At 29.4% G+C, this 24,677-nt stretch overlaps 1 protein-coding gene across 1 annotated transcript in view; it reads right to left on the bottom strand.

Annotated features, from left to right (window-relative positions):
• Zmynd8 (Zinc finger MYND-type containing 8) overlaps positions 1-24,677 on the bottom strand; it is a 186,878-nt gene that overhangs the window by 15,407 nt on the left and 146,794 nt on the right. Inside the window, exons 15-16 of the mRNA XM_075379370.1 lie at positions 23,708-23,904; positions 20,028-20,198 (exon numbers count right to left, since the gene is read on the bottom strand). Coding sequence (XP_075235485.1) covers positions 20,028-20,198; positions 23,708-23,904 — 368 coding nt within the window. The remainder of the gene's footprint in view (positions 1-20,027; positions 20,199-23,707; positions 23,905-24,677) is intronic.

Below are 24,677 nucleotides of genomic sequence, written 5' to 3'. Positions count from 1 at the left end.
ATAATAGAAGAATATACACATGCAAAAAGCCAGGTGATACTACAAAGTATCAGATTATATCATGTTTAAACAAAGATTTAGAAATCAACTCATCGACTGCAAAACATACCCTGGAGCAGACATTGATAGCGACCATAATTTAGAGTTAATGAAATGTAGATTGGGATTTAAAAGCCTGAAGAAAAGGTATCAGATGAATCGGTTTAATTTAGAGAAGCCTGAGGAAGAGGAGGTAAAGAAGATTTTTGAGGAGGAAATCGCAAGAGGTCTGAGTAAAAAGATAAGATAGAAAATGTAGAAGAATAATGGGAGAATGTTAAAAAGGAAATTCTTAAATCAGCAGAAGCGAACTTAGGTGGAACAAAGAACTGGCAGAAAACCTTGGTTTCAGAAGATATATTTTCTTCTGCCGATGGATGAACATAGAAAATATAAGAATGCTAGTGATGAAGAAAGTTTAAGAAACTAACAATTAAGAAATACTATAAACAGGAAGTGCAAACTAGCGAAAGAAGAGTGGATTAAAGAAAAGCATTCAGAAGTAGAAAGAGAAATGAACATTGGTAAAATAGACGGAGCATATAGGAAAGTTAAGAAAAATTTTGATACATAAATTAAAATTTAATAATGTGTTAAACAAAGATGATACACCGATTGATTTATAATACGAAAGGCAAAGTCGATAGGTGGGTGGAATATATTGAAGAGTAATATGGAGGAAATGAATTAGGAAATGGTATTATAGAGAAGAAGAGGAAGTCGAAGAGGATGAAAGGGGATTAACAATACTGAGATCTGAATTTAAGAGAGCATTAAAAGATTTGAATGGCAGAAAGACACCTGGAATAGACGGAATACCTGTAGAATTACTGCGCAGTGCAGGTGAGGGAGTGATTAATAGATTATACAAACTGTTATAGTTATGATACCAAAGAAAGCAGGAGCAGATAAATGTGAAGAATACAGAACAATTAGCTTAACTAGTCATGCATCAAAAATCTTAACTATAATTCTGTGCAGAAGAATTGAGAGGAGAGTGGAAGAAGTGTTAGTAGAACACCAGTTTGGTTTCAGAAAAAGTATACAGATAAGGGAAGCAATTTTAGGGCTCAGATTAATAGTAGAAGGAAGATTAAAGAAAAACAAACCAACATAATTGGCATTTATAGACCTAGAAAAAGCATTCGATAATATAGACTGGAATAAAATATTCAGCATTTTAAAAGTTAGGGTTCAAATACAGAGACAGAAGAATGATTGCTAACATTTGCAGAAACCACAGAGCAACAGCAATAATTGAAGAACATAAGAAAGAAGCTGTAATAAGAAAGGGAGTCCGACAAGGATGTTCCCTATCCCTATTACTATTTAAATATTACATAGAATTAGAACTTAATGATGTTAAGAACAATTTAGATCCAGAGTAACAGTACAAGGTGAAAAGATAAAGATGCATTACATCAAAAATGAATTTAAATGTCAGGAAAAGATTTGTGAAAGTATATGTTTGGAGCATAGCTTTATATGTTAGTGACTTGGATGATCGGAGTACCTGAGAAGAAAAGATTAGAAGCTTTTGAAATGCGGTGCTATAGGAGAATGTTAAAAATCAGATGGGTGGATAAAGTTACAAATGAAGAGATGTTGCAGCAAATCAATGACGAAAGAAGTATTTGAAAAAATACAGTTAAAAGAAGAGACAGATTTATAGGCCACATATAGGCATCCTGGAATAGTCGCTTTAATATTGGACGGACAGGTAGAAGGAAAAAATTATGCAGGCAGGCAATGTTTGAAATATGTAAAATAAATTGTTAGGATTTAGGGGGTATACCAAAATGTAATGACTAGCACTAGATAAGGAATCTTGGAGAGCTGCATCAAACCAGCCAAATGACTGAAGACAAAAAATATATATATATCTCAATACTATATTAAACTGTTACTGATATATTAAGATAGCTTTTTCATTTGTTCTTGATAACCACAAAACTACTGAACCAATCATTACAAAATTTTAATAGTAGCTTTCTTAAGACTCCCAGAATGTTTACTACAATTCAAACCTCACTAATCTCACTACAGCATAAATAACAAATTTAAAAAAAAATGTATAAATTAATAACCTAGAATTTTTTTCAATAAATTTAATGTCATTGTCTATATCGATCATTGTCTAAATTAATATTAACTTCTTTTCACAGTTATTATATGTTTTACTAAATTTAATGCCATTGATTAATCTGGTGGTGACTCACATAAACTCATCATCTTGTGAATAAAGTAGTACTTTATAGACTTTTATATCCTAAACTCAGAAGTTCCATCAAGGTAAGCCATACATATAATCAGGATATATTCAACTTTCAATTTGGTATTTACATTTCCATAATGCCACTCAGCAAGGTCACAGATAAGAAGAATTTCTAGAGCTTCTAGAATTTATGATCATAGACAACATGAATTTATGTCAAGAGCATTCTCTAAAAGAGCAATGTATAACTCCGCTCAAAGTCAAGAACAAGCTTTAAGAAATATTTTATGAAGTTATTATTAGAAAATATTAAGTTGTGAATAGTGATATCCCTGGGAGCAAGAACTCACACATAAGAACTCGCATTAATACTAAACTATTTCCAATTCTTAAGTCCTACATGTAGTATATAGCACAGACAAAGCTACAACGAGGAATGCTACTACACATACAAACACATGCGCATGCATACATACACATACATATTTTAGATTCTATAATATAAACCACCTAGAACAGAATACTGAAATAAGACAAAGTTTAACTCAATTTTATCATGAAAGTACTTTGACAGGAACCCACATCCTCAGTCACAATTGAATTTTAATTATTTAAAAAATAAAAATACTAAAATAAACTATGTACATGGTATGTTTGTTAGATTACAATAATATTAAAATGAAAATCGCATATTAATTTATTACATGAGTGCTGCTATCTGTGACAATTTTAATAAGACAGTCTCCCTCAAATACTGACTGATGGATTATCAAACTGAAATTTTGTTTATTTATACATATAATGCATTTAATTCTTTATCATCTTTATTTTTTCTACTTCTTAATTTGTGTTAATATAAAAAATAGAATGTTTATTATTTATCAGATTGTCTGCTATATTCGATAAACCTAATTTATTATTTTTGCATTTTCTATAATGTTCAAAAAATCTAGATTTAAAGGATTTATTTGTTTTTCCTATATAAATATCATCACAATCAATATTCTGTAGGGTTTATATTATAGAATTTAAAATATAATTTATGAATATTAATTAAAATTCATATTAATTTAAAAATAATATGATTTTAAAAAGATTAATTGTAGTAAAATAATATATATATATATAATTAATTCTATATATATATATATATATATTTATATAGAATTAAAAAATTGGCGCATGTAAAAGCATAATTTTAACATATTCTATCTTGAAATTTCAAGTGTAACTATAAAATTGCATAATATTATAAATAAAAATATCAGTTACCCTTCACAAATCTTTCTACAATTATTAGATTAGGGTAAGAGAACTTTTTCCCTTATTTCTTTTTTAAATAAACCTTTATAGAAGTTATTTCATTAGTTACAGTAAAAAGAAGAATAACAAGTAACAATTTTTGCGAAATGTCTTGTAAAAATGAAAAACTCTTGACTTCCTATTGGAGTAAAGTGAAAACAATGCAGGTTTTATTAAGAAATCTGTTGTTTGATATTTTGTTTATACAAAATCATATTTTATTACATTACATATTAAACTGACAACATTTTACATCCACAAAATAAAATATTATGGAAATAAAAAGAAAAGAAAAATATATGATACAAAAGAAATTTACCAAAATATTTACTAAAATATGATGATGATGATGGATACAACAAGAGGTTTGAAAGAAAGATGGACAAGAGGAATGTATAAACAAAGTAAAATATTATAGTGTAATTTCATAATTGGTAATGATAGAGTAATAAAATTATTAAGAAAATTTTCAAGAATATTCAGAAGTTGTTACACGTTATAAACAGACTAAATTAGACACCACATATGATAAAACATTACAAGATTATCTACGAATAAAACTGAAGGTGAAATAAAAGTTATTTTCTGAGTTCTGTTAATTGTTTCATTATACAAATACTGTAGTAGAAAAAGCTAAACAGAATGAAGCAAGCAGATCTGTGTAAAGCTTAAAAGATACAGTTGCTATCAATATTTGATACAAAACTTCACAATTACTAGCATTAAATAAGCAAGAGCCACATTTGTATGGATGAAATAATAAAAATTAATAAAATTATTACAAAATTGAGACTAAAAGAAAAGTTTTTTCTATACTACCAGAACAGCACTTTTTACACGATTGCCCAAAAAGGAATGTAATGTATTTATGTTTGTTTTACTGTAGCAGCTAAACGACTGAACCGAATTAGATGTATGACCCTGCGTTGAATCCTTATGTTACCAGAACTGTCATAGGCTAGTAACAAGCAGGGTGCCTCTGGGGCACTGTTTTGGTAGGTGCAATGGGATACCCTTATAATCTATGCAAACAATCGATTTTCAAAATTCAAACAGAGTATTTATTAATAGGTTGAAGGCTAACTTATGTATGTATCAAGTACAACCACTGTTATTGAAAATGTTATATCTTTACAACTGATCTTCCAATTTTCAAAATTCAAATGGGATATTTGCTAGTACAATACAAAATTTCGATGGAACCAACCAGAATAAAAATTAACTGATATAATCAGAAATGGACTTTATTTAATGTTGTACAGCATACGAATTTACTTTACAAAGCTACATCTGTTACTAGAAATTAATGTGAAAGCAATATCTAATTAAATTAAATATGGGAGACCAATCAACGTTAATTAAATTGTTTAAATATAATTTTTATGTTGTAGGTACAGGAGGCATTTAATGTTGTCTAATGATTACCTCACCTGGTCTTACAAGTGAACAGGAGTATCATAGACTATATATACACGGTGGTGTACGAAATGATCAAACATTTGTTTTGGTAATAATTGTTTAGGTTAATAAATTATTAATGTGTTTTATGTAAGCAGAAGTGACAGCAGTTCTTGAATATTAATTAGTTTCTTCTCTTTCCGAGTGTGCCATTTGTGTATCTTTCTAAGATGGCTGACAAAGGAAGAGTAAACAGCGCATAAAGACTGTGTTTTTTCATAATGAAATGAAAAGCTTACACAAAGACAATTTCGTGCACATTTTCAAACTCAGTGGTCATCATCATTTAAAACAATACGTAGACTTTATGAAAAATTTAATAGTAATGGTTCGGTATTTGAGAGTAAGCGCCATTTGTTCTCCAAAGAATGTCGAAGCTGTTAAGGCAGTGATGCTAAGAAGTCAGGACAAATCAACAAGAAAAGCAGCAGCACAACTTGGGATTTCTAAGCAAACTGTGCAGAGAATTTTAAAAATTGATTAGTATTTATATCTGTACAAAATAACACTATTGCCTAAATTAACAAACATCAAAGAATGGTGTTTGCTGAATGGCTATGAAACAAGATGTATTGTCAAACAATGTTTGGTTTTCGGATGAGGCATATTTTCACCTAGATGGGATTGTTAATAAACAAAATGTGCAATTTTGGGCTTCTGAAAATACATACATGCTCCATGAAAAGGTGCATCACTCTCCAAGTATTACGGTATGGGCTGCTATCTCAAGTCATGGGGTAATAGGGCCATTCTTTTTTCAACAGACAGTGAACACTGAACGTTATCTAAACATGCTGTGTAATAATTTTGTTCCTCAGCTTCTTACAAAAGGGTTTCAATTAGAAAATGAGAGGTTCATGAAGGATGAAGCCAGACCACACACAGCTAATGTTTTAGATTTTCTGCATAAAACTTCTAACACAAATGTCATTTTAAACTGATTTCCTATTTGTTTTGCTTGTGTACAGAACTGCCCCCTCCCCCAAACAATCTTGATTTAAATCCGTGTGATTATTTTCTTTGAGGATTTCTAAAAGAAAAATTTTTCCCTAAACATCCACGTACAGTGATGGAAATGTGAGTGCTGATCATTGAAGTGTGCAACGAGATAACTGAGGATATGTGTTGTTGAGTTATTAACAACATAGGAGTCGTGTTGAAGAAGTTGCTAGACATGATGTGGTCATATTGAACATGTGATAAGCAGAACATAATCTCCGGGTATATAGTAAACATGTTGTATTTTACTTTTCTGAAATGCAGTTAAAATAAATAGTTTTTAAGAAAACCCAATGTTGGATCATTTCATGCGCCACTCCGAAAATATATATATGTTTAAATAAATTTAAAAAAATTATACTATATACAAAACTGTCACCCTCAAGCTGTTTAATTATCGTATATTAAAGAGCAATTTTTGTCAGCAACTTTTTTTTTGCAGTCGTGTTTTTGAAAAAAGTGGTCCATCCATTTTCTATTAGGAAATAATTTAAATAAACAATAAATTTTTAAAACAAATTTTCCTTTTCCTTTACTTTCTGTATATTTTAATTTTACTTTCTGGATAGTTTAATTGGAGGGGGATTGACAGATGTGCTATACAAATTTTTCCAAAGATTTTACAAACTTATCCTCCTTATACAAAATTAAAAAAATAAAAGTGAAAACACTTTAAAAGGGTGAACAACCAAATGAAAAAGTGATTGTCAACTCACATGGAAAGTAAAAAATTCTATAAAAATCATAGTAATTAACTCTTCAGAAACAAATTAAATAATTAATTTGCGTAATCCAACTTACAAAATTTGATTTAAAAAAACAGATTTATCACTAATGTAAAAAGAAAAATACAGTGAACTGGCAAGAGGATCCCAATAAAAATAACTAAAAAGGAATAAATGTATACTAATAGAAAATATAAACTTAAGGTGGAAAAATATAGACAAAAGCTATATAAAAGTAAGATAATATAATAGATAAAAAAAAATAAAGGTTTTCATCTAAAATCGACAATTTTACATTGGTTTTCACTAACTTATTTTAAGCTATGATGTATCATAGCTTTAAGAAAGAATTAAAAGAAACATATCAATTAATATATAAAACATAAAATAACATCCATAAAAATTAAAAAAAATAATATCATTCTACAATGTTTGAGATTAAATACACAGTTTTTGTTATTAGGTCAACTGTTTGGATCATTTCATGTTAAATTAACTAGCCTTACAACTAGAACATCACAAATTTCAACAAAATTCAAAGGATTGATCATATCTATAAAGTGATGCAAAAAAATTTTTTTTTCAGATTTTTCAGTCGCTCAGATTTTCCGTGGGACTCTGTAAAAAAATTGCAAAAAGCAAGGTTCAGGTAATTACACATAATTAATTTTCTCAACTCCTATAGGAGCTAGAGAGCTCAATTTGGTGTCAATTTAAAGCTCTTGGAATGGGCTTTCATGTGATATATCATTTGGCAAGATTGTGTGACATTAGTAGTTCAAGACAACCAAAACATTTACTTGACCTTGAATATATCCAAGTGTATTTTTAAAAAATTTGAAAAACTTTTTTTGCTTCCTATGTGTTGTACATCTGTAAACATTTCGTATAGGGACTGCATGTGATCATGGTAAAATAAAATAATGAACTTGTACATACTCACCACTTAACTGCAATTAGTATAGCTTCCAAAGATATTTACAGAAGAATTACACAGTGTACATTTCTTTTTACAATTTCTGGTTAGCATTGTCCACTTCTAGCTTTGAGAGGTTATAAACTTTTCCTGTTGGATTTACCCTGGGATCTACTTTTGAAATAACATCACTCCTATGTACATTAAGAACATCCTCAAAATCTGGGTAGTGGAAGGAAGGTGAAGGAGGTCCATGTGGCTGTAAGAAAGAACTTCAACTTCACTGTTTGATTTTCTTCATTTGAGTCTAGAACACACCCCAACCACCAGTGTCCACCATATCTGCAGAAAAAGAACCCAACTACTTCTGTGAATTCCAGATCATCCTCAATATTTGTTGTGCTTGCTACTGTTGACTTGTTAGAAAATGAAAACACCTTTACTTGCACCCGATTCTTGTTCAGTGGCACAAAAGAGTGGGGTTTCTGAGTATCTGAGTTCTTGCTGTCATTGTCCAATTCTTCAAAGCCTCTTCTTTTCCTTTATTTTGTTCAATTGTACTGTAATAGAAATTTATCGACTCAATGTGTCCATTTGCCCAGTCATTCAACTATCATGGAGTCATGATCTGGTCATTGTAGGTCATTTAAAGACTTACTCTAGGCTGCAAATCTTTTAACATTCCCTCCCGCACCATCACATGTACTTTTGCCACAAGATGTGGCAAAAAAAGTCACTCTGTTTTGATCCCAAAGTCTGATTCATGGTAACAGAGGTTGAGAAAATTGAATTTGCTTTTGTACTGAGAGGCAGCACCATCACAGTAGTAATAGATCAGACTTGGTTTGTGATAAAATGAGACTGCATGAATGCAATTAAATGTTTCTGAAAAAGGTGCACTGCTATTGTGTCATATGTGAGGCAGTCAGAAATCCTGGAGAATGAATGAATAGTTTTCAGTGAAGTCACAGATTAACCTTACCTTCTTCCATAGGTTCCATAGGTTTCTTAGTTAATTCAGATGGGTGGATTAATTGGACTGTTGACTAGCAAAAAATGAGTGTTGAAGGCGTTCTGAAGTTTTTAAAAAAGTATACTGATGAATTCTTCAGTAGGTTTAACTAATGTCTCAAGAGATGTTCTTTTTTCAACTTTAATCCACTGTTTGTAGGTGATGTTTTCAATGCAGTTGAGCTTGAAAGTTTCCTCAATCATTACCTTGACTTCTTCAAACCCAGGACAATTTTTCCAATTTCTAAAATAGCAGGCTTCAGTTGGATTACACACACTACATACATCATAATAGCTTTGTAAGACTTAACTGGTCTATCACTTTCTATCAGTTCTTTCATTTTACAATGCATAAATAACCATAAGTTTTGCGTTTTAGTGCGTTGTACATACACAAACGCTGTGGGTTCCACTTGCACCTGCAAGAACACAGTATTACAGTAGGCCTGAGTTCACAGAACTTGTGAAAATCTTATTTTCAATAATGGATACCTCTGTTTAAACAATGTAAAAGCTTCACAGAGATTACGCAGAATTAATTTTTTCTGAACATGCTCTCTTCTTCCATTTATCTTTAAAATCTTTTTTCCAGGCATCATCTGACTTATTTCCTCACTCTTATACAGATCGGTTACTTTCTCTGTTGTTTCAAAACTTCTACCAAGTTTAGGATCAGGACATGACATGACACATTTTTCTTTAACCAGGCTTTTAGCTTTCCTTGCAGTATAGTCTGATCCTCTAAATTCACCTTGAATTGTCTTTTAAAGTCCAGCGTTTAGGGAACATTGTCAATATTTGCATCCTGATGTTCTTATCATCTGTAGTATTAAATCCTTCAACTGGTTGAAAGTTTCATGGTCAGTGGAGAGGGCAATAGCATCTTGTTCAGAATTTACATCCATGTTCAATATTTTGCTTTTGAACACTACTGCTGCTTTCTTAAGCTTTTGCTGTGGGTATTTTCTCTCACATAGTATTTTTTTCTGAGTAAGTGATTCATTTAAAACAATCAAACTGTTGTTAAGACTATTTTCAGCTTCTTTTTTTCTGGGGAATACAAAGGATCTAATTGTTGAAATTCATCATCAGAAGTAGATTCTTCAGCATTATTTTTAGCAGATGCTTCTAACTGTTTGTGGCAAGTATCACAATTTTGTAACCTTGTTTAAGAAAAGTAAATGTTTGCACCAAGTTCTTGCTTTCACTCCTCAGTTTTTCTTACAGGAATTGAGTAAACTTTTTAAATGGACTGCAACAATACACTTCACTTGAAGCTGTAGAAATTGATGATTCCATGCTGGTCACTGTATTCTGGTCCAAGACTGTGATGAATTAGTCATAAAACTCCTAACCTGTAGAGAAAGGCTAAATAGGAAAAATCAGAAAAAAAAATTTTTTTGCATCACTTTACAGATATGATCAATCCTCTTGGGGAGTACACCACTGAACCTTCTGTTCCAAGAGATGATCCAGACTGAATATTACTGTACTTCTCTGGACAACAAGATGAAACATGTACATTCTTTTGCTGGCACTAGGAGTGCATGACATAACATGCTACTTTTCTGCCTCATCAAATGACCTAGTCTAAAAGACTAGAAGGGAAAGGGGGTTTTCATTAATTGAATCTCAATTAGCAATTGCCATATAGGAGGAACAATTGGAATATTCTGCTGTACCTAATTATTACAAAATTATTTTTCAACATGATCCCATTGCAATCACATCATGAAATGTGACATATGTTGTACATATGTTTAACATATGTACAACACTTTACATTGTACATATGTTGTACTTTATCTTATACATATGTTTAACAAATGTACAAGACTTGGAAGAAAATTTTTTTTAAATTTAAAAAACAATACACTTTTGGATGTAATCAAAGTCAAATAATGTTTTGGTAATCTTGAATTATTAATATCACAAAACCTTGCCAAGTGACATATCATATGAAAGCCCATTCCAAGAGTTTTAAAATGACACAGAAATGAGCTCTTTATCTCTTATAGGAGCTGTAACATTTATTCTTTTGTAATTACCCAAACTTTGCTTTTTGCAATTTTTTTACTTTTTTACGGGGTCCTACCCAAAAAACAAAGTGACGAAAAATCTGAAAATTTTTTTTGCATTGCGTCATGGGTAGAGCCAAACCTATAAATTTTATTTGAATTACTGGACATGAATTTGAGAAGTGCATTTATTTTCATTGATTTGATGTGGAATGACCAGTTTATAAAAGCTGTCAGTATAAAATCACCTAAAACTGGATGGTCTACATTTTTGAACTTTATCAGTAAGGTTTCTAAGTCTCTAACTAAACTATATGTAAAAAACAAGCAATATGCACAATGCAACCTACGTTTTTCAGATTGTAAACAACAAACCTAACCACCTCTACAAAGTTCAAAAAAGTATTATAATAGCTACCAATATAAAAATATTTACAGAATATTAATTCAAGAATATTTATAGAATAATGAATACTGAATTTTTAGAATTTATGAATATAAAATGTAAAATAAGCCACAAATGTAAAATGTTTTATAATACATAAACAATAAATATCTTAAACTCAACAATCTTCAGCTAATCCTAACAGTAAATTCAATGTCAAAAAAATGTTAAAAAACCAAATAAGAAAACCTAAAAAATATAAACCTAATCTCTTATATTAATTCCATCTATAAAATATTATACAAAAAATCAGTTATTATATAAACCTTAATTGAAAACAAAGACTAATTGCCAAACCACCTAAATAACAGATGATATGAAGTAAAATACGAGTAACTATGTTATAAATCAAATATAAGATAATAATATCTATAAAATATGCTATTAAGCCACATTTTCAACATTACAATAAAAAAGTTCAAAGATTCGCTACAATTTATACAAATCTACCAATGCATTCAATACCACTTATAGACATAATTCTGAACTTATTATACAACATAAGCTGTCAAAATAAATACAGTAAAATAAACAATTGAACTTTGATTCAGTGGAATCCTATCTGCAACAGAATACGTCCTTGTTATATAATGAATTTCACTAAAAAAAAATTAGTAGTATTTCTACATTAATATAAAGAAATCGAAATAATAAATTATGAAAAAAAGGGGGGGAAAACAATTATTACCATAAGAATATCTCTCTTGTGTGGAGAAGTTGTTGTGCATAACTTTATGAAACTATCAATCAGTATTTACTGAAGGTAAAAATATGATAATTTTATTTTTTTATATAAGTGTTAACTAATTCTTTTTGCTTTCTCTTACATTTCATAGATTTTTACATGTTTATTCTACTATTTATTTTCAAAAACAATACCAAAATACAACATATTTATTCATTTGGGAATCCTAACCCCCAAACCCAATCTACAGTTACTTATATATATATATATATATATGATACATGAACTTTTATAATAGTGAATAAAGTCAGACTTGACTGGGAATTTAATCTAGAACCTTCAGGAAAAGAGAGATGCAACCTCTCTGTCATGGAGATCAGCAAAATTGTATACGGTTATTTATTTGACTGCAGGCAACAAGACAATAACCAGAATAACATAATTTCTAACGTTCTAACTACAATAGATTGTTTTTCATATTGTATGAAATCTAAATTCTAATAATTACATCTGATCAACCATAACTAATATGGCAAAGATGAAAACAGATTTTTATAACAAAAGTGAATGGTTTGAAAATCAAATTAAGCTGTTATAAAATTATCCAATATACTATATTTACTGCAACTTTTTCTAGTAAAAATCAGAAAAAGAGGTTACTTTTTTAGCAAAAACAAATTATTGAAATTTTAGAGAAATTTTTTTAACAAATATTATAAATATATAATATATTATATTAGATATATTTATATATCTGCCACATAAATTAAAAATATAAAATTTTCTCTTTACATTATTTCAAAAGATTAAAGATTCAAATAAAAGTATTATAAAAAGATCATTTAAATGAATAATTTGAAGAGGACTGTTCAGAAAGTTCTTGGTCTGACAACGAAAACACAAGATTTTTCCAGAAATTATTTCTTTTTACATAGTCACCTTGGAATTTGATAATTCAGACAATAAATTTCCAACTTCTTAATAATCTCAGCATAATGCAAATTGTTCAACTCTGAAAAATAAATGGTTGTTGCCTCAGCTTTGACCTCATGATACAAAGTGAATCTTAAATAAGTCATTTTTTCAGGTTTAGGAAGAGGAAGTAATCACTGGGAGCCAAATCTGACACATATGGAAACACTTCAAAGTGTAGATCATGCAGTTTTGCAGCAAAAACCTGAGATGTGTGTGTAGGTGCATTATTGCGGTGAAAATGCACTTTATTTTTGGGCAGATGTTGACATTTAGCCTGAATAGTACTCTTCAATCGATCCAGCAGTGAAGCATAATACTTCCTGTTGATGGTACTGCCTTTTTCCAGTCTTGAATATCACACCATGAAAATACAAAAAAAAACCATAGCCATGACTTTTCCCACAAATGGAACCATTTTTGCTTTCTTTGGTGCAATTTCACATGCTCCCACCCACTTTTTGGACTGCTTTTTGGTCTCTGGTGTGCAATGGTGAATTCATTCATCTGCCCTTCTAAAATATTGGAGAAACAAAGCAGATTGATATTTAAACAATTTTAAACATCCTTGAGAAGTGTTCAGTCGAATGTTTCTGAACACATCCACACATTAAGCGGAAAGCTTTTTCATACCCAAAACATTGTGTAAAATGTACTAAACACAGCCTATAAGATGTTTGAAAAGTCAGCAAGTTTGAGTACCTTCAATAGGTGATCATTGAATACAGCATTGTGGATTTTCTTGAAGATTTCATCAGACATAGTGGTTTTTGACTGCCCTGAGCATTCATCACCTTAAATGGATGCAAGACCACATTTAAATACAGCAACCCACCTTTTTAAGGTCGAAAATAAAGGGAAAGAATCCTCTAAAGTGGATTTTAACTCTTTTTCTACATCTGTCAGTTAAATTTTTTAAAATGAAGTACTTCGCAAAACAAGCTCAAATTTCAATTTAATCCATTTTTAAGAAAATATCAAAACTTATTTGTTTTACTAGATCACCACAAACAAGCAATCAAAAATATGGATCTGTAACTTTGCAGCACACCATCTAAAGGATCATATTTGACAAATATCAAAATCATTAGGCCTTACGTGCGCCATCTCTATGTCAGGCCAAGAACTTTTCGAACAACCCTGGTGACTGAACTGAAATTCTGATGATTATTAACAAAATTATAATACATTTCCATCAAACGATAGTAAACAATTGAATTTTTGCTAAAGTGTACATTACAGCAAATTAAGAAACATATTTGTGGTTTTAATTTATTCTACAATTGTTATTATTATCAACATTTTTAGAGAATAAAAGATATATACAGTGTATATATATATATATATATAGTAAGTACATAAAACAACACACAGAAAGCTTACAAATATGCTTGAAAATTTTTAGCATAGTTGATTTAAGGCTGAAATTACAAAGCAAGAAATATATGAATGTAAACCAAATTAATTTTGATATGCAATTTTACACTGGAAACAATCTTTAAACTCATTAGTGTTAAATCAGTTTAGTTTGTGTGGTTTTATTAAATTTAATAAAAATCTATTTACAGTTATACTGTTGTCAAATTGTAACTAATTTTTTTAACCCTAAATCATGGTAATATAGATTTACTGATAAATGTAGTGCTGGTTAACATGCAGTCAGTACATAAGGCAAAAATTCCACTGATCATAAGTAAAAAACAGTGAAGTACGAGATTTGATACAAAAAACATGAAATTTTGTAATTTTCCATGCTGTATAAGCCCATCACAATCTTTTTTTGTGTTAGTACACTTGTCCCTAACAAATATTTACATTGGTAGCCATATTGATGCTTAGTTGATTGTTGGCTTTTGAGAAGGCTATACATGTTTTTGTAAGGCAATTTTTAACTTATGGAAGAATAGAATAAAATAAAGAATTTGTATTAAATTCTGCTTTAAGAATGGAATAAAGTGCAGAACCACATAGGAAATGTCAAATGTTGCTTTTGGCAATTCTTCTATGAATAAAACAAGCCAAGTAATGAGTAAAACGAGTCATGTCTTCTATGAAGTGTTGAAATGATGAGTGCCCTGGACATATCAGTAACCGAAGACTATGTCAAAAAAGTGAAAAAAATGATTATGAACAATCGTCAAATCACTATCAGAGAGATTACCGATTGTTGATTATGTTGGCACATCATATGGCTTACGCCAAGAAATTTTTTCTGGATGTTTTGGACATGAAATGTGTGGCAGAAAAATTTGTTTCGAAACTGTTGAATTTCAGCCAAAATCACTTCCAAATGAAAGTTGCTCAGGAATTGCGGGTCAAAACAAGTGATGAAACATGAATGTATGGGTATGACATCGAGACTAAGGGCTAATCGGTTCAATGGAAGCTTCCTAAAGAGCCAAACTGAAAAAGGTACGTCACTGTGTTCTTCAATTTCAACGGCTTGTGTATCACGAGTTCTTGCCACCAGGTCATAAGTAAGTAAGAGTACTATTCTGAAGTTCTACATCATTTGTGTGAAGCAATCTGAAGAAAATGCCCGGACTTGTGGCAAAACACATCTTGAAAATTGCAATACCATAATGCACCACCCATACTTCACTGCCTGTTCATGAATTTTTGACCAAAAACAACACTTTTAAGATGCTTCAGTCAGGAAGTCTGGAATGACTTCTTCTTAGGAAGAAGTCATGGCCCCCTGTTACTTCTTCCTAATCCCCAAGCTGAAAAGAACCATGAAAGGATGTTTTGCCAACATTGAAGAGATAAAAATAGAATAGCTGAAAGAGCTAAACACCATACCAAAAAATGCATTCCAAAGGTGCTTTGAAGATTGGAAAAAGCACTGGCACAAATGTATTATATCTGAAGGATAATATTTTGAAGGTGACAAAATCAATATTGATGAATAAATAAAGATTTTTTGAGAAAAATTAAAATTCTGTTTATTTTTTATCAAACCTCGTATTTTTAAAAAAGAGAAGTGTTTAAAAAACTTTATGACTATTAACAAAAACATTTTTTTAACAATGTAAAATATATTTGTGGTATTAGCAACGTAGCATGGCCAGAGGTGGATGAATCTGTGTACCAGTTGATGGGAAAAGGGTTAAAAAAATATATAATAAAACCATATATATATATATATATATATATATATATATATATATATATAATATAATATATAGCTTTATATAATATATAAAACCATGACTTGGTTTTTTCTGATAAAGATCTAATATTTACACTTCATTATATTATACTCCAGTGTCAGATCAATTATTTTCATTCAAATGAAACTGAAAACAAGAAAAACAAAAACTGTTTATCAGATTTTTGGAGATAAAAAGACATTTCAATGACAGAGATAAATTGTGATAATGGTTCAATAAGAATGAAAAAACTTCAAACTAATATTCTTATTTAAAACCTTTAATTACTGACTGCTGTTTTTCTCAACAGATATAAAAAAAAATCTGATAATTTCAACATTTTTATAAAATAAAAAAAATAAAATTCTTAATACCTCAACAAATTATAAATGTTTAATAAATATACAGGAAACCTTCTATGAAAAAATAATTGGCACGATAAAGATTTTGTGAATGGAAAATTTATTTTACTGTAACTTGAATTTTCTAGAAATATTTAAATTCTTACGGTATTGAGATACATCTGCTAGAAATCTATAAAAACAAACTTTTTTTAATAATAAATCATTATGGGTACCTACAATGGTTAAATGATAAGTTTGGAATAGTATCATCTTACAAAACTGATGAGAAAAATCGATTAAAAACTAATAAAGCCAAATTTACTTTATTAAAGATTTGTTTTGCAACTTTGTTTCATTACATAAACTGTATATTTTGAGGAATAACCCATCATAAGGTTAAAATTATTGTCAATCAATGAATGTTAAAAAAAAACATATAAAATTAAATCAAATCAAAAAACAGTATTACAGAGATTATTGCATATTTTGCAATCAAGATACTTTCATGGGGGATAATTGTTGTGTTGTCAAAAAATTGACAACTATTACTTGTTGATAGCACTACAACAATCTTGAAACACATCACATCATCAAACAATGTTGCTAAATGGATCCAAAAGTGAACAAAAGGTTACCTAAAAAGCAGAATGTTTATAATTCATGAAGATAGTGATATATGTTTATTTGCAAAATTAGACGATACTGATAACAAAAAAAATTTATTTTTATTAGTGTACAAGAAATAAATGAAGAAAATAACTTAATATAAAATTTAGAATTCACTATCTGAACACAAAAAAAATTTAGCATACTCCCAATATGTTTAAATAAAAAAAAGTTGAAAATTATGGAAGTGGAAAAGAGTTGATCTGATAAAATTAACAGTTACTAGTAGGTAAACCATGTGATCTTTTAACTTAATGGTTATAGAATAATGGGAACATTTCATGGATTAGTATCTGGAAAGATGGAACCAAGGAATTAATGTCAACCAAGAAAATCAATACTAATGTCCAAAAAGCTTCGTTTAATAAACCAATTATAATAACGTTTAACAAAGTAAAACAATGCTGGGTAGTTTAACATGCTTGGTGTTTATTATCGTTTCATCACCAGGCAATTTGTCGGATTCTGGGAGAACTTTTAAATTACAATATACAATAAATATCATTTATAGCGACTACCAAGGAACTGACGATATTAGGTCATTTAACCGATATTTAGGTAGCTTAGTGGTAATACTTTAATATGACATCTACATGGGGGGTATTGTAATACAGTACAATAATAGCCATTAAAAATAATAATAATTTATTTCCGTAATAAAATAATATTAAAAAATAAAAATATGCAATAATAAATACAAATATGGTACTGTAAAAGAAGAAAAATTGTAAAAATTAATTTTTCTGCAAAAAGTAGGTTAGTTTGCTTTGTTTCGAACATTTTGTGTTGTAATATAGTTTTTGAAGGTTCTTTTCTAAATAAAAACAAACATTCTTTGTTTCTTCATCAGCAATTTCTGTAAAACTGAGAAACCAGCAAACGGTTTTCATTGCTACTAAAACTTCTGGAAGATTTAGCGGGTTGATTTCTTCATCATTGTCATTACCATTGTCTTAATTGTCTAATGACAATGAAGAACTACGCACCCATTATTTCTGCTGTTACTGAAGCCACTACATCATCTTTTACAGTTTCATGTGTTTCTAAATCTTTCCTCTTGATAATCTTAAAACAATGCATTTGACAATGAATGGTTTTGCAGACTATTGCTCATTCCACTAAAAATTCTTCTTTGCATGCAATGTCAATAACTTTCATCAGCTTGTGGTAAAAATCCTGCATATTGAAGGCAATCTCTTACAGTCAGCGGAAACTTCATTCCATGATCTTTCTAACATAATTATAGCATCCAGAATAGTTATTTGTTTCTTTTTTTATCTAAATCTTGTATCATTTGTAAAATTAGATGTTTTTTGAACATTTTTGTCATTTTCAATCTTTAGTTCACAGAACCATTTTTGTAACCAAGATGCAAAGATATTTGTCATCCAAGCTTTCTTGTTACTTTTGTATATAACAGAAAGAGACTTCAAATTTTAAAACATCAGGGTTTAGTACTTTTCCCTATAACCAGAAGTTTTTTATTTCTCAGTTCCAGTCATATTTGTAGCAATTAGTACTGTTAGTCTTTCTTTTGATAATCTTCCCCCGAGCACGTTTCGCCTTTAAACTGAAGGGTACAGTTTTAAAAAAGACCAGATTCAACGGCATTATCGATTTTTTCATCCAAATAGTACTCTTTTAATTTTGGCCAAATGGTTTTTAGCCATTTTTCCAACACACCAGTTGGAGCTGCTGCGACCTCACTGCTTATTTTCCCAGACACAAATCATGATGCTAATGGAACCGTTGTATCCAAGCTGAAGTTATTTCACATTGGTTTATTGAATTTTTCAGAAAAATCATTCACCTTAAATACAGAACTGCTCTAACAGGGATATCACTAGCCCTCTGGTATTTAAACCATTTTAACAGCGCTTAGTCTACATCATTATTTTGACTAGGCTGTAATTTTTTTTGATTTCATAGAATTTGTTTCAAAATGTTTCTTAATTTTCTCACGGTTCTTCCATTTCACCAATATTGTTTAATGACCTATGCCTAACTGTTGGAAATGTCCTTATTAGTTTCACCATTCTCTAACCACCAGATAATGTGCACCTTTTTCTCTATCGTGAATGTTTTTTGCAAAGTCATAATTGAATCACTATTAAATGAATAATACAGGATACATAAAATAAAATACTGTACCCGCACGATATGATTGCTCACAGCAAAAGATTAATAATAACTGAATGTGGCTGCTTCAGTTTATAATAATCTTGTACAGTAAGAAGATAAGAAAAACAAGAACTGTAGTACATATGCTGGTAAAAAGGAAAAGGTGACTCATTTTAACCGTCAAAATATTTCTGTTGCCACAATATAGATATACTACATCACTGACGAGTCACCTCCGTCCATCATTATAAGCAATAAAATGTTGCATTGCAGTTGAAAAAATAAGTCATAATAACCGATATGTCACTACAACCGATGTAATTATAAACAATATAATATACATACTTTATTTATGTATTAACAGCATACTAAACCAACCAAAAGACAAATTTTTGATCACTATATCCAATGTCACTCTAAATGATACTTACTGTACTTTATGGAAAAATCAGAAAAAATATGAAAATAAAAAGTAAGCATGAAAATTCCAGTCACTAAATTTTATGAGAATATCAATTCTACATTCTTCTTATATGCCACATATTAAGGCATCCTGGAATAGTTGCTTTAATATTGGAAGGACAGGTAGATGGAAAAAAATTATGTAGGCAGGCCACGTTTGGAATATGTAAAACAAATTGTTAGGGATGTAGGATGCAGGGGGTATACTGAAATGAAACGATTGGCACTAGATAAAGAATCTTAGAGAGCTGCATCAAACCGATCAAATAACTGAAGACAAAAAAAAATTCTTCAAATCTTTTTAAGGACCACGCTCCTAAATAGATAAATCCCAAAGTAAATAAAAACAAATTTTTTTCTACACATCATCACTTACGTGCAAGCAAAAGTTATTGACAATTACTTTTAATCAAAATGTAATTGAATGAAGTTTTTAATTAAATAACCTGAAATAATAACTGTTTCTATGTTATAATAAAATAAATGTTTAATCATACCTGTTGGTTAGAGGTTGGTGTAGTGTAACAAACAGTCTTTGTTGTACTGCTGCCATTAAATCCAGCCGGAACATTCTTTGAAGATACTGCTGTTGTCTTTGTAACAGTTGTATCTGATGAAGTTCTTGAAGTTTGAGCACATACAGACATATGTTGAGGCCAATGCGCTTGCTATATAAAAAAGAATAAATCGGTATAATTTAATAGAAATAATTAATTTTATTATATCAATAGTACAATAACTTTAAGAATTCAATAACTATCTTAAAGCTGAGCTACTGAACAACTTCCTTAATATCTTAAAATTGTCACAAAAACAATTACATCTTTAGGTGTATTGATTTAAATTGGAAATCAACAACTGTTGGACTATATAAGTGATCATTTATCAGAAATGTTATTACTATGTCTACAATATATCAAAAAAATGAACTTAGGAAGTCATTAAATCATTAGTATAAAATACTGTGTGAGTTAGAATGTGGGGGGGGGGAGGGCAAAAGCTCAGAATAATCAATACTGCCCTTAATAATATCATTAAAACATTTACTTTATGGGTAAGCATGCTGGAAGGGCAACTTAAATGAAATACTCTCCTTAATAATTTTTTTTAATCTTTCAGTTTATTACTGATATTTCAATCTTTTTCCTAAATGAAATTGTCAGTGACCATCTTGGGTATAAAATACAAATTTGTGCCAGATAGAATCCTCAATGATAGGCTGAAGAAGAAAAAAGAAAACATGAAACCTTTTGACAATTCGCTGATGAAACATGAATGGATCTGCCATAAAACCCATAAAAGTAAATGCTAATCAATCAATGAAAGGAGTCATTCAAGAATTCCTTCAAAACTGAAGAAAGTAAAGCAAACTCAATACACAAAAAGAAAGGAGTATGTGCTCTGAGGAATTGGAAGGGCTTCATTACCAAAATTGATAAATTCCAAAGCTAAATATTTTTATTAAGCCAAATAATTATGATTACACCTTTTTTAGTCTAAAACCAGGATGTAATAAGGATTTTTCATTGTTTTCATATTTGAAGACAGTGATACAAAAAAAAATGGAAAAGAAGGGTTAGAAAAATAAATTAACATAGTAGGATTCATAATCTGAACCAGCATTAAACTGTAAAATCCATAAAGAAACTTATGCTAAAAAAAAACAATTCTAACAAAGATAAAAGAAACCTACTGACACTGAAGCTTTCAATGCTTCATTAGTAATACGTATATATGAACATCAATCTGATGAATCATATATTACACAACTAGTGCAGCTAAAAAACTCCTTTACTGAGTCTGGAGTAACAATACACAATTAAAAAAAATTGTATAGAAAAAAATAAGAAATTACTTCAAAGTATTTCTCATTTAACAAAAGAGAAATATCTTCTGATAAATTTCTGTACAATATTATTAATTTTTTTTTTTATAAATGAATACATTAGTTACACAATTTTTTCTATGAAACAATAAAAAATAACTATAAATCATGTGTTCGTTGCTTTAACAAAATAATTTATTCCATTATTAACAAAAATAAAAAATATTACACTTATAAAAATAAAAATTAGACAATAAAAATATCAGACTTATAGGTCACATATTAAGGCATCCTAAAATAGTCACTCTAATATTGGAGGGACAGGTAGAAGGAAAACATTTTGTATGCAGGCAACGTTTGGAATATGTAAAATAAATTGTTAGGGATGTAGGATGTAGGGGGTATACCGAAATGAAACGACTAGCACTAGATAGAGAATCTTGGAGAGCTGCATCAAACCAGTCAAATGACTGAAGACAAAAAAAAAATTAAAAATTTATTAACATATATGAAACAAATAAATATAAAAAACATATAAACCAAATAATCACTTATAAAATATTTAACCTTTTCAGATCATTTAGTCTTGGAACTGGTTATGTACGGCGTCAGTTTTAAAACGCTGTTACAAAATCATTTTATAAGGCATCTGAGTCAGTTATTTTGTTTTATATTCACAAAGGAATGAATCAGTTTTATTACACAATTTGAACGACATTTATACGATGTAAAATGTTTTTGATTTAGACTAGAAAGAATATGACCATTTTTTCTCAGAAATGTGTGTGTGTGCGTGTGCGTGCATGCGTGCATGTGTGTGTGACTTGTGTATTATAATTGCTATGACGATTATAGATTAATTTATTATTTACAAAAATAGCTTATCTTAATAGCAACATATCTATGTATTGAAACACATAATAAATTATGATATACAGCACACACAAAAAAAAAGGAATTGTGGTCATAAATAAGTCACTTTTACTTGAGGTCTATAAATATCTTTTCTGACAAATGATTTTGGTAAACATGTAACACATATAGATTCGTAATGAATAACAGTATACAGTAAAAATGGTTTTTTGTCAATCTGAATAGCCTTTTGAATGGTGGGTAGTTTTCTGAATCTACTTTCATTTATACTAACATATGTTACTAATCTGTGATTTATGACACGGGTTTTTCATCATATTTTGCCCAATTTTCAACCGATTTGCTTGAAAGTATTTTTTTTTTAAATCATCAAACTATGTTTCATAAACACAAAGCAAAAAAAAATTTCGCTAATAAAAAACGTGGTAGAAATGTGCAAAAAAAATACTGCGATTAAATTATTGTAATTTTTGAACAGTTTCAATTTTTTTTTTGTTACAGGCATAAAAAATATCCAATCGTAACGGTTTTTTTTGTCAGAATCTGTTAAATCTCTTTAATATACTGTAATTTTTTTAATTTTTTTTCACAAGAGGATAGCATAAGACTATGAAGGTAGGCAATCAGATACAAACATTTTCGCGGAGCGTTAATCAATCGCGGATCATTGTGATGGGAGAAGGTTAAAAAATAAAAATATTAATAGAGGAATTAAGAGGAATATAAAAAATTAAATGCAACAAATTTAATAATACTTATATTGGTAAAAACAACAACCTTTTAAAAAAAGGTTTACAGATCATTACACAAGCACACAAAAACAAAAAAAAAATAGGTATAAAGTAGTTGTCAATCTATTAGAATATGTACATAACATAGTATTACAGATTGCAAAAATAATTTAAAGATTTTTGAGATTTGTAATAATGATAAAAAAATGGATATAGTCAAAAATATTACATTTATAAATGTAAACAAAAATATAAAATGATGAATCACCAGATCATATTTGAAGATGATTTAATTGAAAATATAATAAAAATACAACGTAACAGTTGTTTGTTTTAAAAATTATATCATTCCAGTACTGGGCAGCAAAATTTACATATATGCTCATTATATTATTCAAAATTTCAAAATATTAAACATAATTTCAAATAAAATAAAATTAAAAGAATATGTTTTAATATAATAGGTATAGAAGAATTTAATACGAACTGAAACTGCGAAAACTAATAATTAGAAATTAATAAGGTGAGTTAAAGATGGATTATTATATATAGTTATACAGTGCTGCCAGATGGAATGGTTTGGTGATATTGTTTTCCATTAAAAATTTTTCAATAGAAATCGTTTCATGTAACTCATACTAGTACTGAGTATGAATAGCATGGTGGTTTATATACGGCTTACAAAATCTTAAAAATTTTGATATCCATGATATATCATTATTTATAAGTAAATAAAAATAAAACATACCTGGCATGGATAATTACAGTATGCAGTATTCCAACAACAGTAAAAAAGTGCTTCCTTTTTACAAAGAGCACACCACTGTTTCATTTTTGTTTCATTTACAGCAGACTCCTTCTCTGCTTCACATTTCATTTTTGTTTCCATAATTACACGTTGTTTTTCTGCTTCTAAACTTGCTCTCATTTCCATTATAATCAAATCTGTAAATAATTATTTTTTTTTTTTCACTGCACACTCTTAACAAGTGAAATTCAGCTATATGAATTAAGACTTTGTATATAAAATTATTTTATCTCAAACTTCATAGCATAAATAAAAGGAATAAGGAGTAGAGTCCTTAAATCAAAATAAGAAAAACGTTCAAGTAACTTTTACTACCTAGATATAAGCATAGGTAATATCGTCCCCACCATGCTAAAGTAATGAATGTGAAAAACTCATCTTTTCAGGAGAGCTAAACAAAAGTTTTAATGTTAAATTTTAAATAGGAATGCATATTCGTAAAAGTGGAAAGGTTTAAACTAGCCTTCCTAAAAGAGATACGCATTAAATAATTTACCACAAGATGCAAGACATTCAGATTAGTCGTAAACTGACGAATATGCAAAATGCTATTTTTCACATTCATTACATTAACATGGTGGTGACGATTATGTAGTTTTAAATCTGTCAGTTGTTATGTGATTTTGCAATATAAATGCACGTTGTTGTGGAGATAATTGTTATTATAATCTTTTCTGCTAAGATCACTATAGTTTCTATGTTTAGTAACTCTTACTTTCCTTAGCTTCATTCTTTTATCTCTTATTGATGCGTTTCGGAAAATCCCAAAAAATTCCATTAACTTATTTTCTGAAGCAAAATATACTCATTATTTTTGGAGGGGGTGAATATTGTTAAACTTTTGTTTAACAATTGTTAAACATTTGTTTAACTTTTGTTAAGAAAGATGTTTTGCTCTAGTGCCCCAGGG

Source organism: Lycorma delicatula, chromosome 12 (genome assembly GCF_047948215.1).
Source record: "Lycorma delicatula isolate Av1 chromosome 12, ASM4794821v1, whole genome shotgun sequence".
In the NCBI taxonomy this organism is placed as follows: Eukaryota; Metazoa; Arthropoda; class Insecta; order Hemiptera; family Fulgoridae; genus Lycorma; species Lycorma delicatula.
The sequence above is the reverse complement of the archived record's forward strand: the minus strand, read 5'-3'. Positions and strand labels throughout refer to the sequence as shown.